The following is a 20,527-nucleotide window of genomic DNA, read 5'->3' as shown; positions in this document are numbered from 1 at the left end:
ATGAGATATCATCAGCAAAACAAACCCAATCTCTTTTGGATAGCCTTGTTCTGTTTTAATTCTGGTCTACTGCAACACACTTCTTGTGGTTTTCCCTGAAAATTACCTATTTACAGAGCAACTAACTAGGGTATGTGGCACTAGTAACTAAAAAACATGTCTCAAACAACTTGTAAATAGCAGCAGAACAAATGCTGTGGGGTATTTTCAAACAGATGTGCTTCATTTCTTCATATGTGGTGAAAGAGAAGAGCATCAGTCATTCCATTTAATTCTCTCAGATCATAAACTCATCTGTTTTCAACCTCAACATGTAAACAACCTTTTCAGTGCTGTTTTCATTGGTCTTCTCTCTGCAAAGGGCTGTTTCTCCAGAACCCAGCACTCCCTCCCAAGAACTTTTGCATCTGACTGTTTCTAAGAGAATTACACAGATACAAAATGTGAAGGGCAAAATTTCAGCTGGTGCCTGCCTGGCTGCTTTGTGGCTGGGGAAAAAAGTCATGTTTGAACACTTGGGTGGTTGTACTGCTTCAACTCAGCACTGCAGCAAGAATTTTACTACAGAAGTTGTTTATACCAGTAAAATATACTTCTCCCAAATAGGTGTAGCAACTTCAAAACTAATAAATAAACCTCAGCTTACAGAGCAGTACTAAGGTTGGTGTTAGACCTCAGGGTATGATGATCAATGAGTTAATTTAACACCAGAAAAAAGACTGCTAGATTTAAATGCAGACTATCATCAGTAAAACATGAGAAAAGTATTAATTTCACTGGAAATTTGGACATTTGTTTTCCCCAAGCCCCAAGACAAAATCCCTGTCTCCTTGAAAACACAGCTGTCTACCCATAAGATTTCCACGCTGTACCCCAACAAAATTCTCTTTTACTCTCTGTTCAGAGGAACTGTGGAAGGTCTGTGGCAAATGGTGACCAGAGAGTCTTTTAATGTAGACTTATCACTTGATAGGCTTGGTAAGTCCTCAGCTTTGAGGATTTTTTTGTATCCAGAACTTCCAGATTCAGAAGTGAGAACCTCAGGTTCCTCCGCTGCAAATCCACATCCACTTGAGCTGACTTACTTTGACAAAGGCTTCATAAACATTCAGCATGGTCAGATGATCACCTTCCTCCACAGCAAACTTTCTGTGTTGCCTGGCCTGCAGAACAAGAAATACCATTTTATAGGCAGACTGATTCTTGCTGAAATCACGTCTGACATGCCCAGTTCCCTTCAGCTCTGTGTTTCCTGGGGACTGTTAAATTCTTATCACCTAGGGCAGCTCCTCTGGGCAACAGCAACACTTTACTAACCCCCCTGAACTCAGGAACACTCTTAAAACTGAAATTGGAAAAATGAACAGATGAGAATCTCCATTCATTAAAATTAGACTATTATGAATTTGCTACATCCTTCCTGTTCTGTTCATCTCAAAGGGAAATGGTGTGTGGGAAGGTTTTGGGGGAGTTTTTTGCAAACCCTTCCACTGACCAATATTGTTTTATAACTTTTCATGTTTCTGGCCCTCACAAATAGGTTTTTAGCACTACTAAAAGACTCCAATGTTCTCCTGTTATTTGGTTTCTTCTTCTACCTACAACAAACAGATACAATACCAGACCTTATTTTATTTTCAAACAAAGTTGCAGTTTGTAATAGGCACCAGTAAAATACTTGCCAGAAGTCCAGAAATGTGGAACCAACAAACAGAAAAGGAGACACAACTGAACTCACAGCTTGGTTTTTTTGATTTGGAGGGATCACAAAGATGTTTTGAATCTGCATCATGGCAGCAATTGTCAAAATCTCTTGGGAGCAGCCAAAATTTCCTAAAGAGTAAATGAACAAATTCAATAAAGGAAATCTTCCATTCAACTTACCACCATAGAGAATAAAATGCAAAAGAGGCAGAATATGTTTTTTATAGTATTTAAAACAAAAATACATAAATTCCTAGATTTTTTTTTAGTGTAAGAGTGAATGTTTTCAGTGGAAAACTTAAGAGATGAATGGTAGACTTTTTAGACTGTGAAATGTCTTAGACTATTTAATAGAGATTAAATAGATAAATGGATTTAATAGAGATTAAATGGATAAAATAGAGATTTTAACCAATTCTTTTCACTGCAGACCACACCAAGATGAAGTATAGTTTGAGTTTAGCAAATGTCTAGCCATGCATTACAACTCCATGACTGAAACTGGTGAAGAAACTGATCTTTCTCCTCCTACCTGATTCCAGAAGCATCTTTGCAAACATAGGATTCAAAGGAAACTCTGCTATTCTCATCCCAAGAGGCTCTGTTAACCGGCAGTGCATGTCCAAACCTGCAGCACAGGAAGAAATGTAGCTGGGACACAGGCAAAACAGCACAGCAAGGCTTCTTTTACACTTTAACTGTACTAAAGAGCAGAATTACAAGATAAAATATGGCAAATGCACCTTAGAGTAGCTAAGTGTATATTGCACTTAGCTTAAAGGCAATCCATGATAACCATTTACTCTCCCATGGGTCACCAGATTTATTTTTCAAAAGTACTTGAACACACAAGTTTTTTGATTTTGACCAAGTTTCAATCTTATGTCAATAACTGTAAAAACCTGCAATGTAAGTCAATGCCATGGCCAGAGAGGATATTAGCTGTTAGACCTCTGATCCTTTTTTTAAATATTTAGTAACATCTTTGTTCATGGGGATATAAAGCAGATGAGAATGAAAATGGGGATAAATGTGGAACAGGCATTTTGCAGGAACAGGAAGCACTGCTGATGGTAGGGTGTCATTTTTCTAAGCACATCTACTTAGGTCATGGAGGAAAATAATGTATTATTATCTAAACAAGAGATGCACAGCTGATGAAGCTTTCCTACAGTTTAGTTTGCTTCAAGTACCATCCACTCAACTGCCAGCAATGTTCCAGCTGTAGCCTTTTCCCTGGAGATGGCACAAGAGGGAGGCCTGACAGCTTGATCTGTGATGGCCAGAGCAACCCAGAGCAACCCTGCACATTTACCATTTTAGAGCTTTGGCTCCCTCCATTCAAACCCCTGCAGCAAGGGTGACCCATGCAAAGCACAGGTCACAGTCTAACTCTGAGCTTTATGCTGAGATTTCAGGGAAAGATTTAAATGGAAAAGCCTTTCCTTTGCAAGAGAATGTAGAATAAAAAAATACAATACACAGGGAATAATAATAAGGAAAAAAAGCTTGCTAAGAAAGGCAGCAAAGAGTAAAAATTGAAAGAGAAAACTTCAAGAGGCTAAGTTGTATGAGGTATGACAAAGAGGTAAAGCACGAGAGAAAGGCTACACAAGCAGGACTTTGGGGCACTGCAGGTTGCATAACCAACCACAGCAAAGAGACCTGAGGAAACACAACCACAGCTCTCACATTATATAAACACAATATTTGTCAGACTGTGTGCTGGTAACAAAGCCACAGCTGCACTGCAGCTCTGTTTCACAGAGAAAAGCAAAACCACAAATCAGGTCAAGGAATGAGATCTCCTATAACTCATGTCAGCATATCTGAACCCACAGATCCCTCCAGCCAGTGTTTATTTTATTATTTGATATGCTACCAACTCATGACAATGTAGTGATTCACTCACACACCCCTACACTGTCACACAAAACCTACCAAGCTTTTCACACAATGTCACAGAGTTTTCCCCAGAAACAGGTACCAAAGGCAGCTTTTGTGAAATGGTGAACTAACATTTAAACACAAAGTCACAGCACCTGCAAAAATTAAGGTATGACAGCTTTCATTTGACTAGTGTCATAGGAGAAGTTTAAGTTCTAACACAACTAAGAGCTTAGATAGGTTTTCATCTACAGAACTGCATTCCTAGGCAGGAAAAAGGAGAAATTTCCATATATTTATGCACCACCTTCTACAGGTTCACCAAGCAAAAATCCTTTGGCTTCTGCTGCATCCTACAAATGTCAATACAATTTTGCATGATCTATATATGGGTTGTGCACAGATCTATTTGTAGTAATAAGCTTGAATATAGCCTGCAATGGATATTAGTTTGGAATAGGTGAAAGTTTCCTTCAAATAATCCTGGAAGCAATCACTGAATCCACATATATACAGGAAATGAAAGATCTTAGAAAAAGATATTAAAAACATTTTAATTAAATGTGCTCAGGAGAGATTATTCAAGTACCATGGCACTAAAATGTTTAAAGTAACAACCACTAGTGTGTGACAGGCTGAGGGACTAAAACTATCCTTTATAACCTTAGGCAGAGTGGTTGTTTCTGATAGGTGACAACTCTCAAACAAATCTTCAACAAACACCTGAAATAACCCTAAAAATAACGCCACTTTTTGCCTGCTTATTTACTTCTTAAATTATGCTTAAAACCAATAAACTCCAACTGACAACTCAGACTCTCAAAAAGGCATCAAAGGAGAAGGCTGAGGAGAGATAGTCCTGATGTAATCAGTTTGCACCACTGTAAAAATAATCCCTCTCCAAACAGTGATGTGTTTATTCAACACAGCTATCTTACCTCAGGAGCATCTGCCCTGCACGAGCTGGCAGCAGGCTGCCACAACAGGGGCCTGACCCCAAACTGCCTTTTTGAATGTGGCTGCAATGCCAATGATGAAATTCATGTTCCTATTTGCACAAGAGAAATTTAATCCTCCCTGCACTGCAAATGCTTGGGCAGCTTCACCTCTGTACTTTATATAAAATCTTCGTAATAAACCACCTAAAACTTAACTTCATGTTAAACTTCAGCAAAAACTGAAGAGTGTATCACACACATGCACGCACATTTCCTTCCATCTGAAACACCAAGATCAGCACTTCTCTGCTCTGCTACAAAGCTGTACAGCCAAGAGAATAAGAGCTCTTTGAAGCTACATGAGCAAGAACACTTCTGCCAAAACATCACCCAGCTAATCAGTGAGTTTATTGAGCTTTCCTCTCCATTTCCCTAAGGTGGTTTTGGCTGTGAATTCATCCTTGCTACACATTCCTGAGCCACTGTGAAGGTCCTTGTTCCAAGCTTGCAGAGGTTGCCAAGAACCAAGTGTCTTAAGTGAAACCCTCCATTGCGAGATGGAGCTGAACCAGCACAGGGCACAATCCTGGCCAAGCAGAGTTACAGCTCCATGAGAACAAAAAGAGAGCAGACTGCCACAACTTACAGCACAGCATCTGTGAGTGCTCTAAAAACAGCCACAAAGCTCTGGAAGTTTCCAAAACTTACACAATCTCCTTTATGCTGCCTCATGTTCACATTCTGGAGCAAACATTGTCAACTGAATTAGCTACAAACAAGGAGCTGAAGTCAAACACAGCTTAGTTTTGACTACTTGGCCTCATATCAAGTTTCTGTTTTGTTTAGTTTGTTGCATTCAGAAAGATTACACAGCTGTCAAAAAAACTCAACAATATAACAGTTCTTCCTATAAACAAAATTTGGAAGCAGGCATCCCACTCACCACACTAAAAGGAGTTGAAAACTGTGTATAAAAACATATTACTACAGTGTGATCTGAGTGTTAAAAGTAGCCAACAGCAGCATAATGAATAAAAGCAGAATGAACACACTTAGAATCAAAGACTATCTCAAATTGGAAAGGACCCACCCCTAAGGCTCAAGTCCAAGTCCCTGCTCCTCACAGAACCACCTAAACCCAAACCATATGCCAACAGTGTTGTTCAGACTCCAGTGAATTGGAGAACAAGCTGTGATTAGTAACACAGAGAACAGAATTTTTTAAAAGATACTCTTTTAAGTAGCTTAATAGTATAAAAGTACTTTGAATTATGCTCTCAAGATCTCTCAGACTAATCTCTTCTTTTCATTACAAGTTTGTGTGTATCTGTTGATTTGTCCATAACTGGCAAGTTCAATACTAAAACTAGAGCAGAGTCTTTGCAAGTGGCATGCATTTAAAAGCATGAAAAGACAGAAAGCTGTTCACTGAAACACACACACTGCCTTGAGAAACACAGTTCCAGTTCATCCAGGAGAAAATGTGCTGGTTTTAGGGATGATCAGGGGTTTTTATTAGTGGCTGTATCCTGTAATCACAGCAAATAGAATCAGAACAGTTTGATTTGTTGTGGGTTTGAGCCTCAGCTGCAGGACCAACAGCACAAACATGAAGAGCATTACACTACAGCAGGTGTAGCCTTTTAGCCACAGCCCATCCTGCATCCAGAGCAGAGAACAGACTGGGATTCATTTAAAAAATTATAATTAAATTAGCTCTTAATAACTTCTGTCAGTAAAACCTTCAAAATCATAGCAAGGAGGCAGTTTGAAAACTATCACACTCTCTGTGGGGTTTCATGCACAGCCTCCAGGGACTGAGCTCTCCCAAATTCAGGCATCACATTTGACTCACAATGCTTAGGAAGAGTTCCAGCACACACAGAGCAAGTCAGATAATGACTGAAACGTGTTAACAGGAAAATTTACAATAGACAGACTATGCTTATCAAAGTCCCACTAAGGAACAAAGTTGCAATTCTATCAGCCTTGATAAATTCTGGGTTATTACAGTCCAACCTATGCTTACAACTTTTTCTGTTTATATCTGCAAGTGTTACATGTTGCCATTGCTGGATCAGTAACATGAAATAAAAGACCACCACACCAAGTCCTAGGTATCTAAAAATTTACCAATTTATCTAACTGGATGCAGGTAAAATTAGTGTCTAACTCCTCTACTGGTCTAATTAGTGTCCAAACTCCATTTTTATCTTCATACCACTCTGTAAGGACTGAAGGAACACAAAGAGGATCTGCCAGTGAAAAAAACACCTTCATCACCTCAGAGCCCTGTTCCTAGCAAGGATATATAGCTGGTTTCCTCCCATGAAATCGCCAGGAAATACAGATAAGAGAGCTATAGAATATTCATTTACCCAATCTAAATAGTTAAATTCTAGTTTAAACTCCATTGCTGCTGTTTGTTTGCTTATCCATCTGAAATAACCAAAAGAAAAGACAGTAAATCCAGAAGAGGTACACTCTAAAAACCCACCAACAAAAAGTTTGCCCCAGTCACACCGGTGTTTCTCCTTCTTTCTCAAAGCACAGTTCTGAAATGCAAATTTTATTAATGTCCCTCCAACACCAAATACAAATTAGAGGGTTTTTTTCACAACTCCTGCAATATAGCTCCAAATAAAGCAAAGCATTAAAATCTCACCTCCCAAAGCATACAGCAACTCTAAAGCTTGCACCATCGACTGTGCAGGGGGTGGCTGTGAAGAGAAAATGTGCATTGATTGAAGTTATCAGCACAGAACATGAATTCATAGACCTTCCTCTTTTGCAAAATCCTTAACTACCTTCTCTCTGCTGCAAAATGAACAAAGAGCTCTCACACTCTTCCTTCCTTCATAAATTCAGTGCAAAGGGACTGCAGTTACAATTCTACAGAACTGTAGAAGTTTGTCTTTCATCTCTTTAAGACTTTCCTCGCAGTTTCTATTTTTAAGACTTTCCTGACTTCTCAACAATTGAAACATCAAACTCTGGAATCCAAATGGTTGTTTCTAAGGGGTCACACATATTATTTGCACTATTGATTCCCAGGAACACATTTTGCTGCCTGACAGGGCTACACTTTCCAAACCAGCAGGGCAATGGTGAATGGTTCTGTGGCTATCCCCAAGCCATGCCCTGATTTCCCTTCAGCCCAAGGAAAGCTGGCAGCCTTCAGAGGCTGGGACTCACCGAAAGGAAGGGGAACCTGAGCACGTTGTCAATCCCCAGAGCCTTGAGCTGCAGGATGACAGGGGCCAGGTTGCTGCGCTGCATCTCCGGCACCGTGGACTTGGGCAGCTTCTCAAAGTCCTCCTCTGTGGGGGAGACAAACACAGCTGGGACTGAGCTTCAGCTCCCATTCTGTGCACTCACCATGACAGAATCACACCCATTTCGAGTTTAAATTATCACATCTGGATAATTAACAGCTGTTAAAAGACAATCTCTATCCTAAAGATGATCTTTCTCTAATTACTGTATTTTACATTACTTTTATTTAAATAAATTCAATGGTTTTGGCTACAGTTTTGATTTTGTAGTTCACCCACCCACATTTCAATTTGAAATGTTAAAAATTCTTCACAGAAATCTGGAAATGTTTTGTTTCTCTTCTGTTTCATGGTTTTGTCAGAAAATAAAAGGCAGGGTGCAATACTACAAAAAAAGCATTCTTTTAAAGAGACATGGAAAAGTTTCAAAGCAGCATGCTTTCAGTATAAGAACACTGTTTTTGTAACTACTCAAATGGTTTAAAACATATATTTTAAATAAAGATTTAGGATGGAAAAACAATTTATTTAACAATGCCTTTTTAAAATCACGTTCACTATAAAATCCAAGTCTGGAAAAATAATCCATGTAAGGATAAAACCTTCTACTAACCAATGGTCCTGCAGTAAAAAAAGGGCACATTCTACATTATTTTCATTTCTACAGAACCCTTTTCTATCTCAAACCTTCCCTAGGACAAAGACAGTGCTGTTTCTCTGCTGTTGTTCACTCTGTGCACTTTCTTCTTTTCTTTTCTATTTTTCCCTATTTTAAAACACTTCTTAAAGCACTCCCTAGACCTTGAGCTCTTGAGCATACAAAAATGTCTTCAGTGTAGTCATGGTTTCTCCAGTAAAACACTCCCAAAGCTATGTAAGCTTGGGATATTGTGTAGCACATATTGTCTCCTGATTCTTACTGGATACATATAAATTCAGAGCATAAATCATGGCTTGGTTTAATGTGGCAATTGCTGGCAAGCGCATACACATTTTAAAGGAAAATGCTTCATCTCCAACATCTCAGAGCTCCAGTAAAACTAGAGGGGACCTGAAGCCCATCAGCAATGGGAGTGTTCAGCTGCAAAGCCTTTTCTCATTAAGCAGCTGAGAACAGACACTTGATTGCAGCTCTCTGGACAGTGTGAGGTGGCCAAGGGATTTATTTGTAACAGCAATTTTTGTGCACTGCCAGGGTCATTGATTCAAGGGAAGAATTTGGTGCTGGCAGCTATTCCTAGGAAAAAAAGAGACATGAAGTTTTCTCTGAGTTACCTAAAGGATTTCCAGAGCCCCTTTGTTAAATGCAAGGTCTATAGACTTCAGTCAGAGAAGAGAGATTATAATAGTGGTAAGTATAAAAAGCTGAAACTGCTCAGAAACCAAAATCCTTAAAGAACAAACTTCTTAATAAGCTCATCACTTTTAAGAGCTGCATCAATATTTCATGTTTGCAGCTGCTGACTCTACCCCATTTGTGCTTCTGAGTCACAAAAAGATTCAGTTTCTAACACCTAGCACATAAGAACGAGGTATTTCTAAACAAGCCAGAGGAACAACTGTGGAATCAGAAAAATAGAAACTTCCACAGATACTAAAGAGTTTGATTTACAGCCTCAGAAGAACTCAAAAATGCAATACACAGAAAAAAAATTAAAGAGAAGAATCATAAACTTATGTTTCTATAGTTGTAAGACTATACCCTAAGTAAGTGAGAAATTGTATTGATAAGATAGTGAAGGGTTTATAATGCAGGGGTGAAGTTACATAGATTATATATAAGTATATATATAATATATATATATGTGTGTAGAGGTTATACAGAATAAGCTAAGAGTTTAGAAATGATAATAGAAACATGTGTGTATGTACAAAAGCAGCCTGTTAGACAAAAGTATCTACAGTGCAGTAGAAGTAAAAGTGATAAGTTAAAAAAACAAAATAAACCTTGTAATATCTGTACATTAAACTAGAAAGCATATAAATATATAACTAGAAAGTTATATATTATATAAACATCATACTATATAATTATATAAATATTATCTTTATATAATATAAATAATATATAAATATTATTTTATATATTATATAAAGATTATATTTGTGTAATATGGATATTATATAGAATTTCTATATAGTCTATAAATATATAACTAGAAAGTTCATATATTATCTTGTAGCTAAGAAACTTGTGACTACTCTTAAACTATAACCAGCTACTTAATCTCAGAAATCTCACAACCGCTAAAACTAACATTTATCTAAATCATAAACGGTTCTTAACCCAAAAGTAATCCATTCCTCATTAGTAACAGCAACCATAACAAATAACGAAGGGAACTATTGCTCTTTCCATGAGCGAACAAGCCCAGCGCTTTCTCCCCGTCTCGCACTGCACGAGAAGCGCACGCAGGGCGGGCAGCCCCGAGCTGCTGACCCGTGTAGAGCCGGTAGCACTTCCCGGAGCGGCTGCGGCCGGCCCGCCCCGCCCGCTGCTTGGCCGAGGCTTTGGACACGGGCACCACCACCAGGCACTCGATGGCCGTCTTGGGGTTGTAGGCACGCAGCTTCACAAAGCCACAGTCGATGACAAAGGAGATGCCGTGCACTGTGATGGAGGTCTCGGCAATGTTGGTGGCAACGATCACCTGCGGGGACGGGCACAGAGAGGATCCTGTGAGCTCTCAGTGAGCCCGTCAGCCAAATACAGCCAGGGACATCTCAGCCATGAGAGCTCCAGGACATGCTCAGGAGCATAAAAAGCTACAGTACAAGCAGAAGGAGTTGTCAGCTTGAAATAAGCCCAGTTTGTACAGCAGTTCTCACAGCTTCATAACCACTTTCTTATTCAAATTTATTCTCTCTTCATGAAAGAAGAGCTTGGCAGTGTTTGCAGAGAAAATCTTTGGCAGTGTTTGCAGAGAAAAAGATTAACTAACTGTAAATCAAGTGTTCTTGTGTAGCAAACTACGAAAAATGTGTATTTTATGATTGGCTTTTCACAAATAATATATATATATTATCTATATATATATATATAAAATATTCAAATGAATATTATATGTGTTGTGTTAGAAAGTAATGCTGTATTAATTCTCTTAAGTAGTGTGTTAAATATAGTTTCAGGTTATAACAAAATGTTAAAATAGAAACTATGCTATGTAGGATACTTTTTTCCTAAACGAAGGACTCGCACTGAGATAGCAGCCACAGGACACCTCAGTCTTTCAGAGAAAGAGAATTTATTGCTCCATTATCAGAAGAAATTAACTTCTTCCTGCCTCGCTCAGCCATGAAGATGCTGGTTAGGATTAGGAGGAAGAAGCTGACACTGCCCAGACAGAATCCTGTGTTTGAATGGAATTTATGCATCATCTATGAGGTGTGTGAATATGCAACAGGCTGTTGCTTTTAAGGGTTAATCCTCTCTTAATGTGGGTCCTTTTTTGGGCTTATGCTGCCCAGAAAAAGGTACTCGGACTGTCCATAACTCTTTGTTTCTATTGTCTCATATTGTCCTAATTCAAATTGTCCAAATTATTATTACTCCAATTATATTACTATTTTTATAACCATTTTATTACTATTAAACTTTTAAAATTTTAAAACAAGTGATTGGCGTTTTTCACAAAACTAAGAATGTTTTCTTTCTGCTTCTCAGTTACACTGAACTGTTCTTTGTACACTCTCAAAGCTATGTAAGGTGAGGTGAGAAGATGTAAAGCTATGTAAGGAATGAGGTAGGAGACAGGAGGGGAACAGAGCTGATTAGGAGTTTCACATTCAGCATTCCTGCAGGGATTCACTTATATATGTATGCCCTAAAATAATAAAATAATTATTCCCAGACAACAGTGGGAAATCTAATGTTTATTTCACCTGAAATTAAAAAGTAAATTTTGAAAGTGTAACTGACTAGAGAGAAGTATTTATACGAAATGTTCTTCAATGGCAGATGAACAATTTCACTTGTCAAACCCCAGCAGGTACAAGACTTACAAGTCACCTTGGTGTAGTTTTGTCAGCTTATTTCAGCCCCAACACAGGCTCTGCATAAGCAGAAAGCACTAATCACATCCAATTATATACTTCTGTGACATTAAATGTCTAAATGAGACTTTCAGAAGTCAAAAGAAAGCTTTTTTTCCCACTAAAATCAAGTAAGCTTGAACTTGTTCCTTAGATGAAAATACAGCACTTACCCACTCTGTCACCAATTTTTCTACTACTGGTAGAAAACAGCCATGGACATTTAGATCACAAAAAGAAAGAAAAAAGCAAAAGCAGAGGAGTTCAGAGGGTAAGAAGACAAATACAAAGTTGTATGGAGACGCTTAAAAATTGCAGAGTTGATGAGGCACAGAGGAGAGTTGGAACTGACATGTCTAGGAGTGATCAAAGATGAAAAGGGAAGCCAAGGAACATGTTCTTGGTTCCCAGTTTGAAAGCTGGCAGGCACTGATGGGAGATGCAGAAAGCCTCCCTCAAAGTGCCATTTGCAATAGTCCCACGATGTGAACCTGATAAATGCAACCTGTGTGCTGCAGACACCCTTCTGGGTGGTGGAAATTGAGACAGACACAAGAGCTCACCTTCCTGACAGTGTGAGGGACTCTCTCAAACACTTTCAGCTGCTCAGGAGAAGGCAGTCCAGCGTACATGGGCAGAACACGGAGGTGCTTCTTCATCCCGGTGCGAGCGAGGGCCCGAGCCTGCTCTATGAGCATGGAAACAACAGTCTCCACTTCCTCCTGCAGCCACAGCAGCACACAGTGAGAGGCTGCACTTTAACAGCACATTCCTGTCACCTAGATACAGAAACTGCACCAAATAATACCACTGTAATTGTCCAAACTCCAGGATTTTGACTAGCTCACTCCATGCTGTAATATTCTTAAGATAAATTGCTATTAGTAATAAATAAATAAAGTTTTATATACATGTTTGTGTTCACTGTTATTTGAGTCAATGTCATATCACAAAAACATGAGCAAAATCATGGGGAAGGACTGAACCAAGCTTAAGAGGAAGTAGGTTAATTTTCCTGTCTATCTCAACTGGTGAGAGCAAAATGGGAGGCCAAAATATTTTGTCAGAGCAGAATGATGTGGGCCTGGATCAGGAATGGCACAGGAACAGCATTGACACCTCCTGCTCAGTTTCATGTTTAATCTCAGCTGTGGCATCTCACTCTTAAAGATAGAAAACAAGATGTTCAAACATTGCCTCATGAAAATGCAAATTCATTATTCCAAAATGAAATCAATAAAGGGGATGAGGAATTGCTTTTGAAAATATGCAAGATGTTACTGAAGTTCTTCAAGGTAGCTCCTCACTGGAGAAATGAGTTGCCTCCCATTTGCTCTTCCCAGCTGCAAAGTGAGCTGACAAGCATAAATAGAGCAGAAGAGACCAGTACATTTCCATCTCATGGCAATTTGTTTTTCTGTCAAACACTTCAGATGTTAAGCCTAACAAATGGAAATTCCATTTGCCTTAACTATTAATGATGACTCACTGTCAATTTAACAACTGGGTATATGTGACTTGCACCAGCAAACCACACAGAATTCCACTCACTAACAAGGCTGAGAAGTACAGCATTAAATGACAAAAACTACCATCCATCACTAGCTTTGACAAATTCAGGCCATATATTGTCTTCACATCTTTGGGACTGGCCTAGTTTTGCTCCCATCAATAGAGAAATGTTTGTCATCTTTACTGAGGATAAAGTAAGCACAACTAAGGAAAGCCTCAGGAGACTGAGGCAGCTTTGCAAAGCTCACAATACAGCACTGTAAATAAAAGGAAAAAAAATAGCTTATGTCTATACCTGGCCAGTTAAAAATGCCAGTATATCACCATCATTCTCCATCTGGTGAATTTTCATTGTAGTTTCCACAGTTGATTTTATATAGTCAGGAACAGGGCTATGGGGAGAGAAAACAGCAGAGACATGAGCAGAAAAATAGGTACAGATTGCTCCCCTCCAGCAGGGACAAACAGAGCAGCTTTGGGACACCAGAGCTCTCATCTAGACAAAATGATAGCACAGTTGCACAGTGTCACTACTGCCCAGACCAGGAACACACCTCTGCAGGTAAAAGATGTCCACTGGAAACGTCCTCCCCTCAACAGTGAGGATCACACTGGTGTCTTTGCTGGGGTCACCGGTATCATTTTGATTAAAGAAATCCCTGAATTTCTGCATTAAAATACAAACAAACAGTTTCAGGTTGACATTTCAAGGAATGGAGAGAAAAACCTAAAGACACAAAGAAGTTAAATTACTACTACTTGGATGTTTACTTCATCAATTTGATACTGCCAATTAAAAATGTGGAAGTTTGATTTTGTTGCCTTCTATTCTGTCTGGGGTTCAGGCATTTAGCACAAATAGCATTGCATGTTTATTACTTTGAGAAGTAAAAATTGGAAAGGGAAATAAAATTAAATTAGCAAAGTCAAAGCTAAGAAGAACTTAGAAATAATTGGTGCAAAAAGGTTTGTGTAGGGCCTGCATATTCTCATCCATTTTTGGGTGAGTGAGTAAATTCTACAGCCCTTACTGAACACCAAGACCTCACTTTGTAAAAGCAGAGTTAGGCATGATTTATGAAAGTTTTTGATTTATGTATTGTGAGACACCTTCATAAATTTAGATCTATTGTCATGAAGTATTTTGAATAAATAACAGCAAAAGATGGAACTTAAGAACCCATATAATTCATCTCAACTTTTATGAGCATTGTAGAGATAACCATCAACTCTCTGTATTAAAAAAGATATTTATATAGTCACACCAATCATTTTGCTCATATTAACTCATTTTAGATTAACTGTCATCTATTTGAAATGTGGATTTTGGCAGTTAAAATTTTGCATTGTAATGTACAGGATATACAGCAGTGCAAACACTACCAGAGCACAGCACACTACCAACATTCATGGCACATGGTATTTGTCATTAAAGGAAATGTCTGTCTGCCCACATCTTCAGTGCCACATGCAAGCTCTCACCACCATACCTTATTAAGGACAGAGCAGTTAGGAAAAGGGCAGAAGAGGAATGAACATGATATAGGAGATGGAATAGCTGCCATATGAGGAGAGACTGAAAAGGCTTTGTTTGGGGAGCATAAGGTTGAGAAGACACAGCTGAGGTTTACAGAATCAAAGGTGACAAAGTAAATGTAAAACTGGTTTTGGGGGTGGTTTTTTTTAAACACAAATCCCCAGTACAAGAACTGGGAGATCCTTGATGAAACTAAAAGGTTTGGAAGAATTAGACCAAGCACTTCGTTATACAGCAGGTGGCAAACTCCTGAAAATTACTCATGGTGTCCTGGAGACTTACAGATTCAAAGACAAATGAACAAACAGCAGGTCCATAAACACACAGTAGAGGGAAACAGCAGGAAGGTGCTAATATCTGTACTACAGCTACTGCAGCTGCTGAGGCAGCTCAGACTGAACAGACCCACAGCAGGTGCACAGCCTCACGTGCTCTCCCTGAACAGCATCTCCTGTTGCTGCTGCTACAAGCAGAACACAGGGCTGGGTGAAACACTGCTCAGCTCTAAGAGTTCCTCTGCTCTTCGTACTCAAAATGAAATTCAGGATGTTTTAAGTAAGTTTACATAAGTGTCCACAGGCCATGAGTCAATCAGGGATGTTGTAAGATCTCACTGAAACTCAATCTATTAATTTATCACTTAGTTTTACTTGTCTATAGTTGCCTCAGGTTATTTCTATCAGCAAAACTGAGCTAAATGTCCCTTAATAAATTAAGCCAAAAGAACATAATTTCATAAAGAATACAAACAAGGAGAAAAAAGATATCAATACATAAAAAACAGATTCATATTTAAATTCACATCCAAAACAGTTTGCTAATAGAACATGAAAACCAAACAGAGCAACTGAACTACAGCAGATTTTTTCCTGCAACCACTCCAGCAGCACAGAGGACAAGCTGTACATGAATAGCAGCAGTGGAGCTGTCACCTAATGTCACCTCATTTCAACCCAAATCTCTGAGCTGTACCTCTGCATCCAAGGTGGCTGAAGCCACAATCAGGCGAAGATCCCCACGCTTCTTCTGAACCTGGGAGAGAGACCAACAACAGCCAGAGTTCAAACTGCTTCTGAAATATAAGACTAGAACCAAGATTTAGAGAATCCAGATTACCAGAAACCTCTCTGTAAAACTCCTTTAAACTACAAGACAGGTGATGAATGAAGCAGCCATATCACCACACAGGTCTAAGAACCCAATGACTGTTTAATAGTTTTATGTATTTATTTTAAGGGCATTCAGTCAGTTATTTTAATTTACTCTTGATTTCTGGTAGGAGTCAGATCTTTAGTAGGCTGAAAGTCAGCAACAAGCCCCAATCAGATCACGTCACATGATCAGCAACAGCAGAATCAACAGTGTATTTTTGGAACTATCAGCTAAGGAGACATTTCAGCATCAGGGGAAAGAAACAGAGGATCCTCAATGTCAGATGACCAAAGTAAATAGCTGGGTATGTACAACAGGCTGCAGGATAAATGAGGAAGCAGCAGTCACACTCCCTAAATGAGGAAGCAGCAATCACACTCCCTCAATTACCAGCCATCAGGATCAGAGGTTGAATGAAAAGGATGGAAATTAAAACAGTTACAGAGAGCTGTATTAAAATCACCAAATTAAAATTACAGATTTACAGTGAATTAAAGAAGAATTACCTTTTTTAGTAAGCCAATGGCAATGTCTGTATAAAGAGTCCTTTCATGAGCTTCATCCAGCATGAGGACACTGTGAAAAAAGCAGAAAGGTAAGGTTTCAGAAATTACTTGACTGACACTAGAATCAGTGTCTCCCTGTCCTCTAGGAACAGCATTATTTGAAATCTGCTGCTGGACTGTTACTGTTCACAGCCACTTACAGAACTGGTGAAGTTTAAAAAGCTTCCAGCAGTGAAGCAGGGAGAAAAATGTACCTGACATCACATGGGACATACACACTGTTCTCTAATCAGGCTAGTTTTTGGAAAGGAGTAGAAGAAAACAAGTCTATGTTTACTGTACTGCATAGGTTTTCTGCATATCAGAAAAGCCTGTTTGTTGTTGATTTGTTTTATTAGTATAAGGAAGAAAAAATAATCTAAAATCAGGAAATTAAACAATTCAGACTCCATAAGGCCCTCTTAGCTTTTGTCTCAAAACTACAGGATCAAATCCTGTTGGTTTTGGTGTTGCAATGATCAACTAACAGTATGTTTTGCTAAAAACAATGTTGTTTTTACAACATAAAAAACTCAGACTTCTACAATAATTTTCACTTTTTTGGTATTTAATTTATAATAGCCACTAATGATTTATAAAAACTGCTATCATAATAGCTTGAAAAAAGCAGGTTTTTACCAAATTGCACTTCAGAAAGCACTCATTCTACGTTTTCTTACCTGTATCTTGTTAACAAAGGATCAGCCATCATTTCCCTCACCAGCATACCATCAGTTAGAAACTAGAAGTAAATGAAAAAAAAAAAAGTAAAAAAATTCTTGTTATATAGTCTCCACTAACTGTGATTTTTATAGATGCTTTTGTAGGCTTTTTCCTGAATGTTTCCTGGCCTTTAATCTTCTAATGATCTATCAAATTAGACTGTGATGGCAAATTTGGTCTTGAGCTAGGTAAGAATTGATGGTAAAACCCTCCAAATTTCCAACTCTAAATGAATAATCACGCTTAAAAAAGTTAAATTCAGCTCTATTTAATGAACAAATATCTCCATTTCTTTCACTGTAAAAGGAACCAACCTCTGAAAAAAAAAATCACAAAGCAAATTGTCTCATTCATCATCACTGCTATTCCAGCACAACTAAAGCAAATCCTCTTCTGCAGAACACAAGCAACACTCACATTGCTCATAGCACTGAAAAACAGCTGCAAAGTTGCTATTTAATCCACCAAATTATCTCTCAGCCTACTCATCTTGGGTTTTATCTGTGCTTTTAATCAAAATCTATTGTTAGAGGAGGATACTTTTAATCTGTGATTCACTGCAGCCTTTCCCTATGACTTTGAGTGACACACAGGTCACACCAGTGCTGTACCAACAGCTGGCCATACCCTGAAATTGTCCTCTAGATTTAAAATGGTGCTTGTTAGACTAGCAGAATGGAATAGATACTCATTTTATTAAGGTTTGGATTGCCACAGCCATTTCAAGCACAATTTTGAGATACCCACTTGGGAAACCGAAATGTTACCTATTCTCTTGAGTGGGCATCACAAGGTTCTCATTTATTTTGCAAAAGAACTTGAAGAGTTTCAACCAATCCCTTCAGAGTAACCACACACTGTTGGTGTTTCACCTTAATTCTTGTGGCCTGTGGGTCTGTGCAGTCGTCAAAGCGGATGCAATATCCAACCTCATGTCCCAGCACTGCCCCTCTTTCATCAGCAACTCGGCCTGCAACCTGAGAAAAGAGATCCTCATGAGCAACCAACAGCTCAGCACCCTGCAGCCTTGTGTCATGGCAAGCTACAAAGACATCTAAAGACACAATGAAACTCCACAATACATGAATTAGTCCCTGTAGAATTCCAGCCACAAGTTAGTGGCAGTCATTTGAGTGACACTCTAGCCCATGCCTACAGGTAGTGGATTCATGATTTCAGTTGGAATCTTATCACCCAAGAATTCAGGGTAATTGTCAATCTGGGTAATGCAAGCAGAAGTGCAGGAATTTCTAAACTATGCTTTATATCTTTGCAGCTACCTAGCTCTATTTCTAACAACCCCCATGCTCTAGATGGGAGAGCAGATAAGTCACCTATTAAAATAAAATATCATTTTCAGTTCGGGACAAAGCAATAAATCATCAGTTATATTTCTCATCTCCTGTAACAGCCACAGTCCAGGCAGGCTGCAACAACAGTCTCAAAGAAAAACCCTGCTGTGTCCATGTACTAAGCCTGAATGGAATAATCTTTCTATTTTAAGCTTAAAAATGACGCATTGAGACATGAAAGGGAAAAGAGAAGAGAGTTTGCTGTGAGAAATCATTGCAGCACTCACAACATCTCCTGTAAAACTTGTGCTCTGTCAGCTGGATGCCCTATGAAGGAGAAAAGGGAGGACACTGCAGGCAGACTGCCCAAAGCACAGGATGCAGAGCAGTGCTAGAGACTGTCCCCTTAACCAGGCTGGATCTGGTCAAGGAGTACTGGATTCTACAGTATCTACTGAGGTAAATGCTGCTGTGTTGTACATACCAGTTACTATATTACAGAGAACAGGCAAAATGAGGGTTATAAAATGGCACCTCAGCTCTCTGTATAAAAAGAATGCTGCAGCAGAAACTTCACCCAAATCAGAGCCTGGCAGCAGTTGTGAAGACAAAAGAGCAGTGGATGCTTTCTGTGCACCCTGCTAACAGAGAGAAGTCATTGCCCTCAGCATCTCCTTTTCCCCCTCACAGCACATCCAGATGATGTTATGCTCTCCAAGACAAAATATGTATATGCAAACATCTCTCACAATAAAACTGTTTCTCCTTCTGCCTGACATTTTTACAAGGGGAAACCAAAAAAAAAAAACCACACCCCATAAAAACAACAAAACCAAACACAAAAAAAAATATTAAAAACTTGGTTATGAATTGCTAGAAAGAGGTACACAATCTCTTGCTTCTTCCACTGGCTGCATAACTATATGCAGATTTACATCACTGTTTCACCTTGTGAAAGAAGTTGAGGGTCACACAAGCACAGTTCTAGTCCTGAGTCAATCACAGCTCAGCCCTAAGTTCTGCACACAGTTCTGCTGACATCAGTCAGTTTTACTTCAAAGCTTCTACATCTGCAGTTCTGGAATGCTGGAATGTTTGTCCAGACCCACTAATCAGGTAGAATTCAGTGTGTAACACCAGCAGCTCTTAGAGAAAGACAAGCAGAAACATATTTTCCTTCAGGAGCTTGTGCAGATTCCTGCCATTCAACAAAACCTGCTGATACACTGGAGGTTCTAATGCCAGCAGACTGGGGAGATGGGGACACTCACTGAAACTGCAGCGACCCGACGAGGCTGTGTCACCCCAACAACTCTGCCTTCAGCTGTCCAGCCAGCTTCTGCCAGGTACTGCAAACAACAGTGGGGAGAAGAGAGACACTGTCATGCTGTGCTTACACCAAGGTGTCAGCTCCTCACACTTGGTGTTTTCACCTGGTTCTGCTCAATATCCCATGAATTCCCCTGAGGGACTACCTGATTTCACCAACCCAACAGACACTTACTTGTGGAATCTGTGTTGATTTCCCACATCCTGTTTCCCCAATAATCACCAGGGTCTGATAGTTCTCCACTAGGTAAAGTATGTGATTTCTGAGCTGAAAGAGAAGATGACATTTAAACATAAAAAGCAAATAGTACAAATATAAGAAAACTATTAAAATAACAACATTTACATATCTGGCAGACACAGTAGCTTCTTGTTACATGGAGTTCACTGCCAAAAGCTAAAGAGTCCTTTAAAATCTATAAATGACATGTACAGCATATAGTAAATAACATCCATCAACAAAGCACTGAGAACTGTCAGTTACAGTTGCCAAACAGGACAATAAATTCCAACAAATAGAGAGCAAAGCCATAAAATTATTATTTATGTTGCAAAGTGATTTTACACTGCTCTTTCAAAAAAAAAAAACCAACAAAAAAAA

The 20,527-nt window shown here is 39.0% G+C and overlaps 1 protein-coding gene across 2 annotated transcripts in view; it reads right to left on the bottom strand.

Annotated features, from left to right (window-relative positions):
- The window catches only part of DHX35 (DEAH-box helicase 35), a 29,863-nt gene that overhangs the window by 7,707 nt on the left and 1,629 nt on the right, over positions 1-20,527 (bottom strand). For both annotated transcript variants that reach the window (XM_036395761.1, XM_036395763.2), the window contains exons 3-17: positions 20,102-20,194; positions 19,869-19,946; positions 18,178-18,282; positions 17,263-17,324; positions 16,544-16,613; positions 15,858-15,917; positions 13,903-14,015; positions 13,644-13,740; positions 12,400-12,558; positions 10,245-10,455; positions 7,725-7,849; positions 7,195-7,249; positions 2,237-2,332; positions 1,739-1,833; positions 1,086-1,163 (exon numbers count right to left, since the gene is read on the bottom strand). In XM_036395761.1, the coding sequence (XP_036251654.1) occupies positions 1,086-1,163; positions 1,739-1,833; positions 2,237-2,332; positions 7,195-7,249; positions 7,725-7,849; positions 10,245-10,455; positions 12,400-12,558; positions 13,644-13,740; positions 13,903-14,015; positions 15,858-15,917; positions 16,544-16,613; positions 17,263-17,324; positions 18,178-18,282; positions 19,869-19,946; positions 20,102-20,194 (1,497 nt within the window). The remainder of the gene's footprint in view (positions 1-1,085; positions 1,164-1,738; positions 1,834-2,236; positions 2,333-7,194; positions 7,250-7,724; positions 7,850-10,244; positions 10,456-12,399; positions 12,559-13,643; positions 13,741-13,902; positions 14,016-15,857; positions 15,918-16,543; positions 16,614-17,262; positions 17,325-18,177; positions 18,283-19,868; positions 19,947-20,101; positions 20,195-20,527) is intronic.

Source organism: Molothrus ater, chromosome 17 (genome assembly GCF_012460135.2).
Source record: "Molothrus ater isolate BHLD 08-10-18 breed brown headed cowbird chromosome 17, BPBGC_Mater_1.1, whole genome shotgun sequence".
Classification (NCBI taxonomy): Eukaryota; Metazoa; Chordata; class Aves; order Passeriformes; family Icteridae; genus Molothrus; species Molothrus ater.
This window is presented reverse-complemented; position numbering and strand designations above follow the sequence as displayed.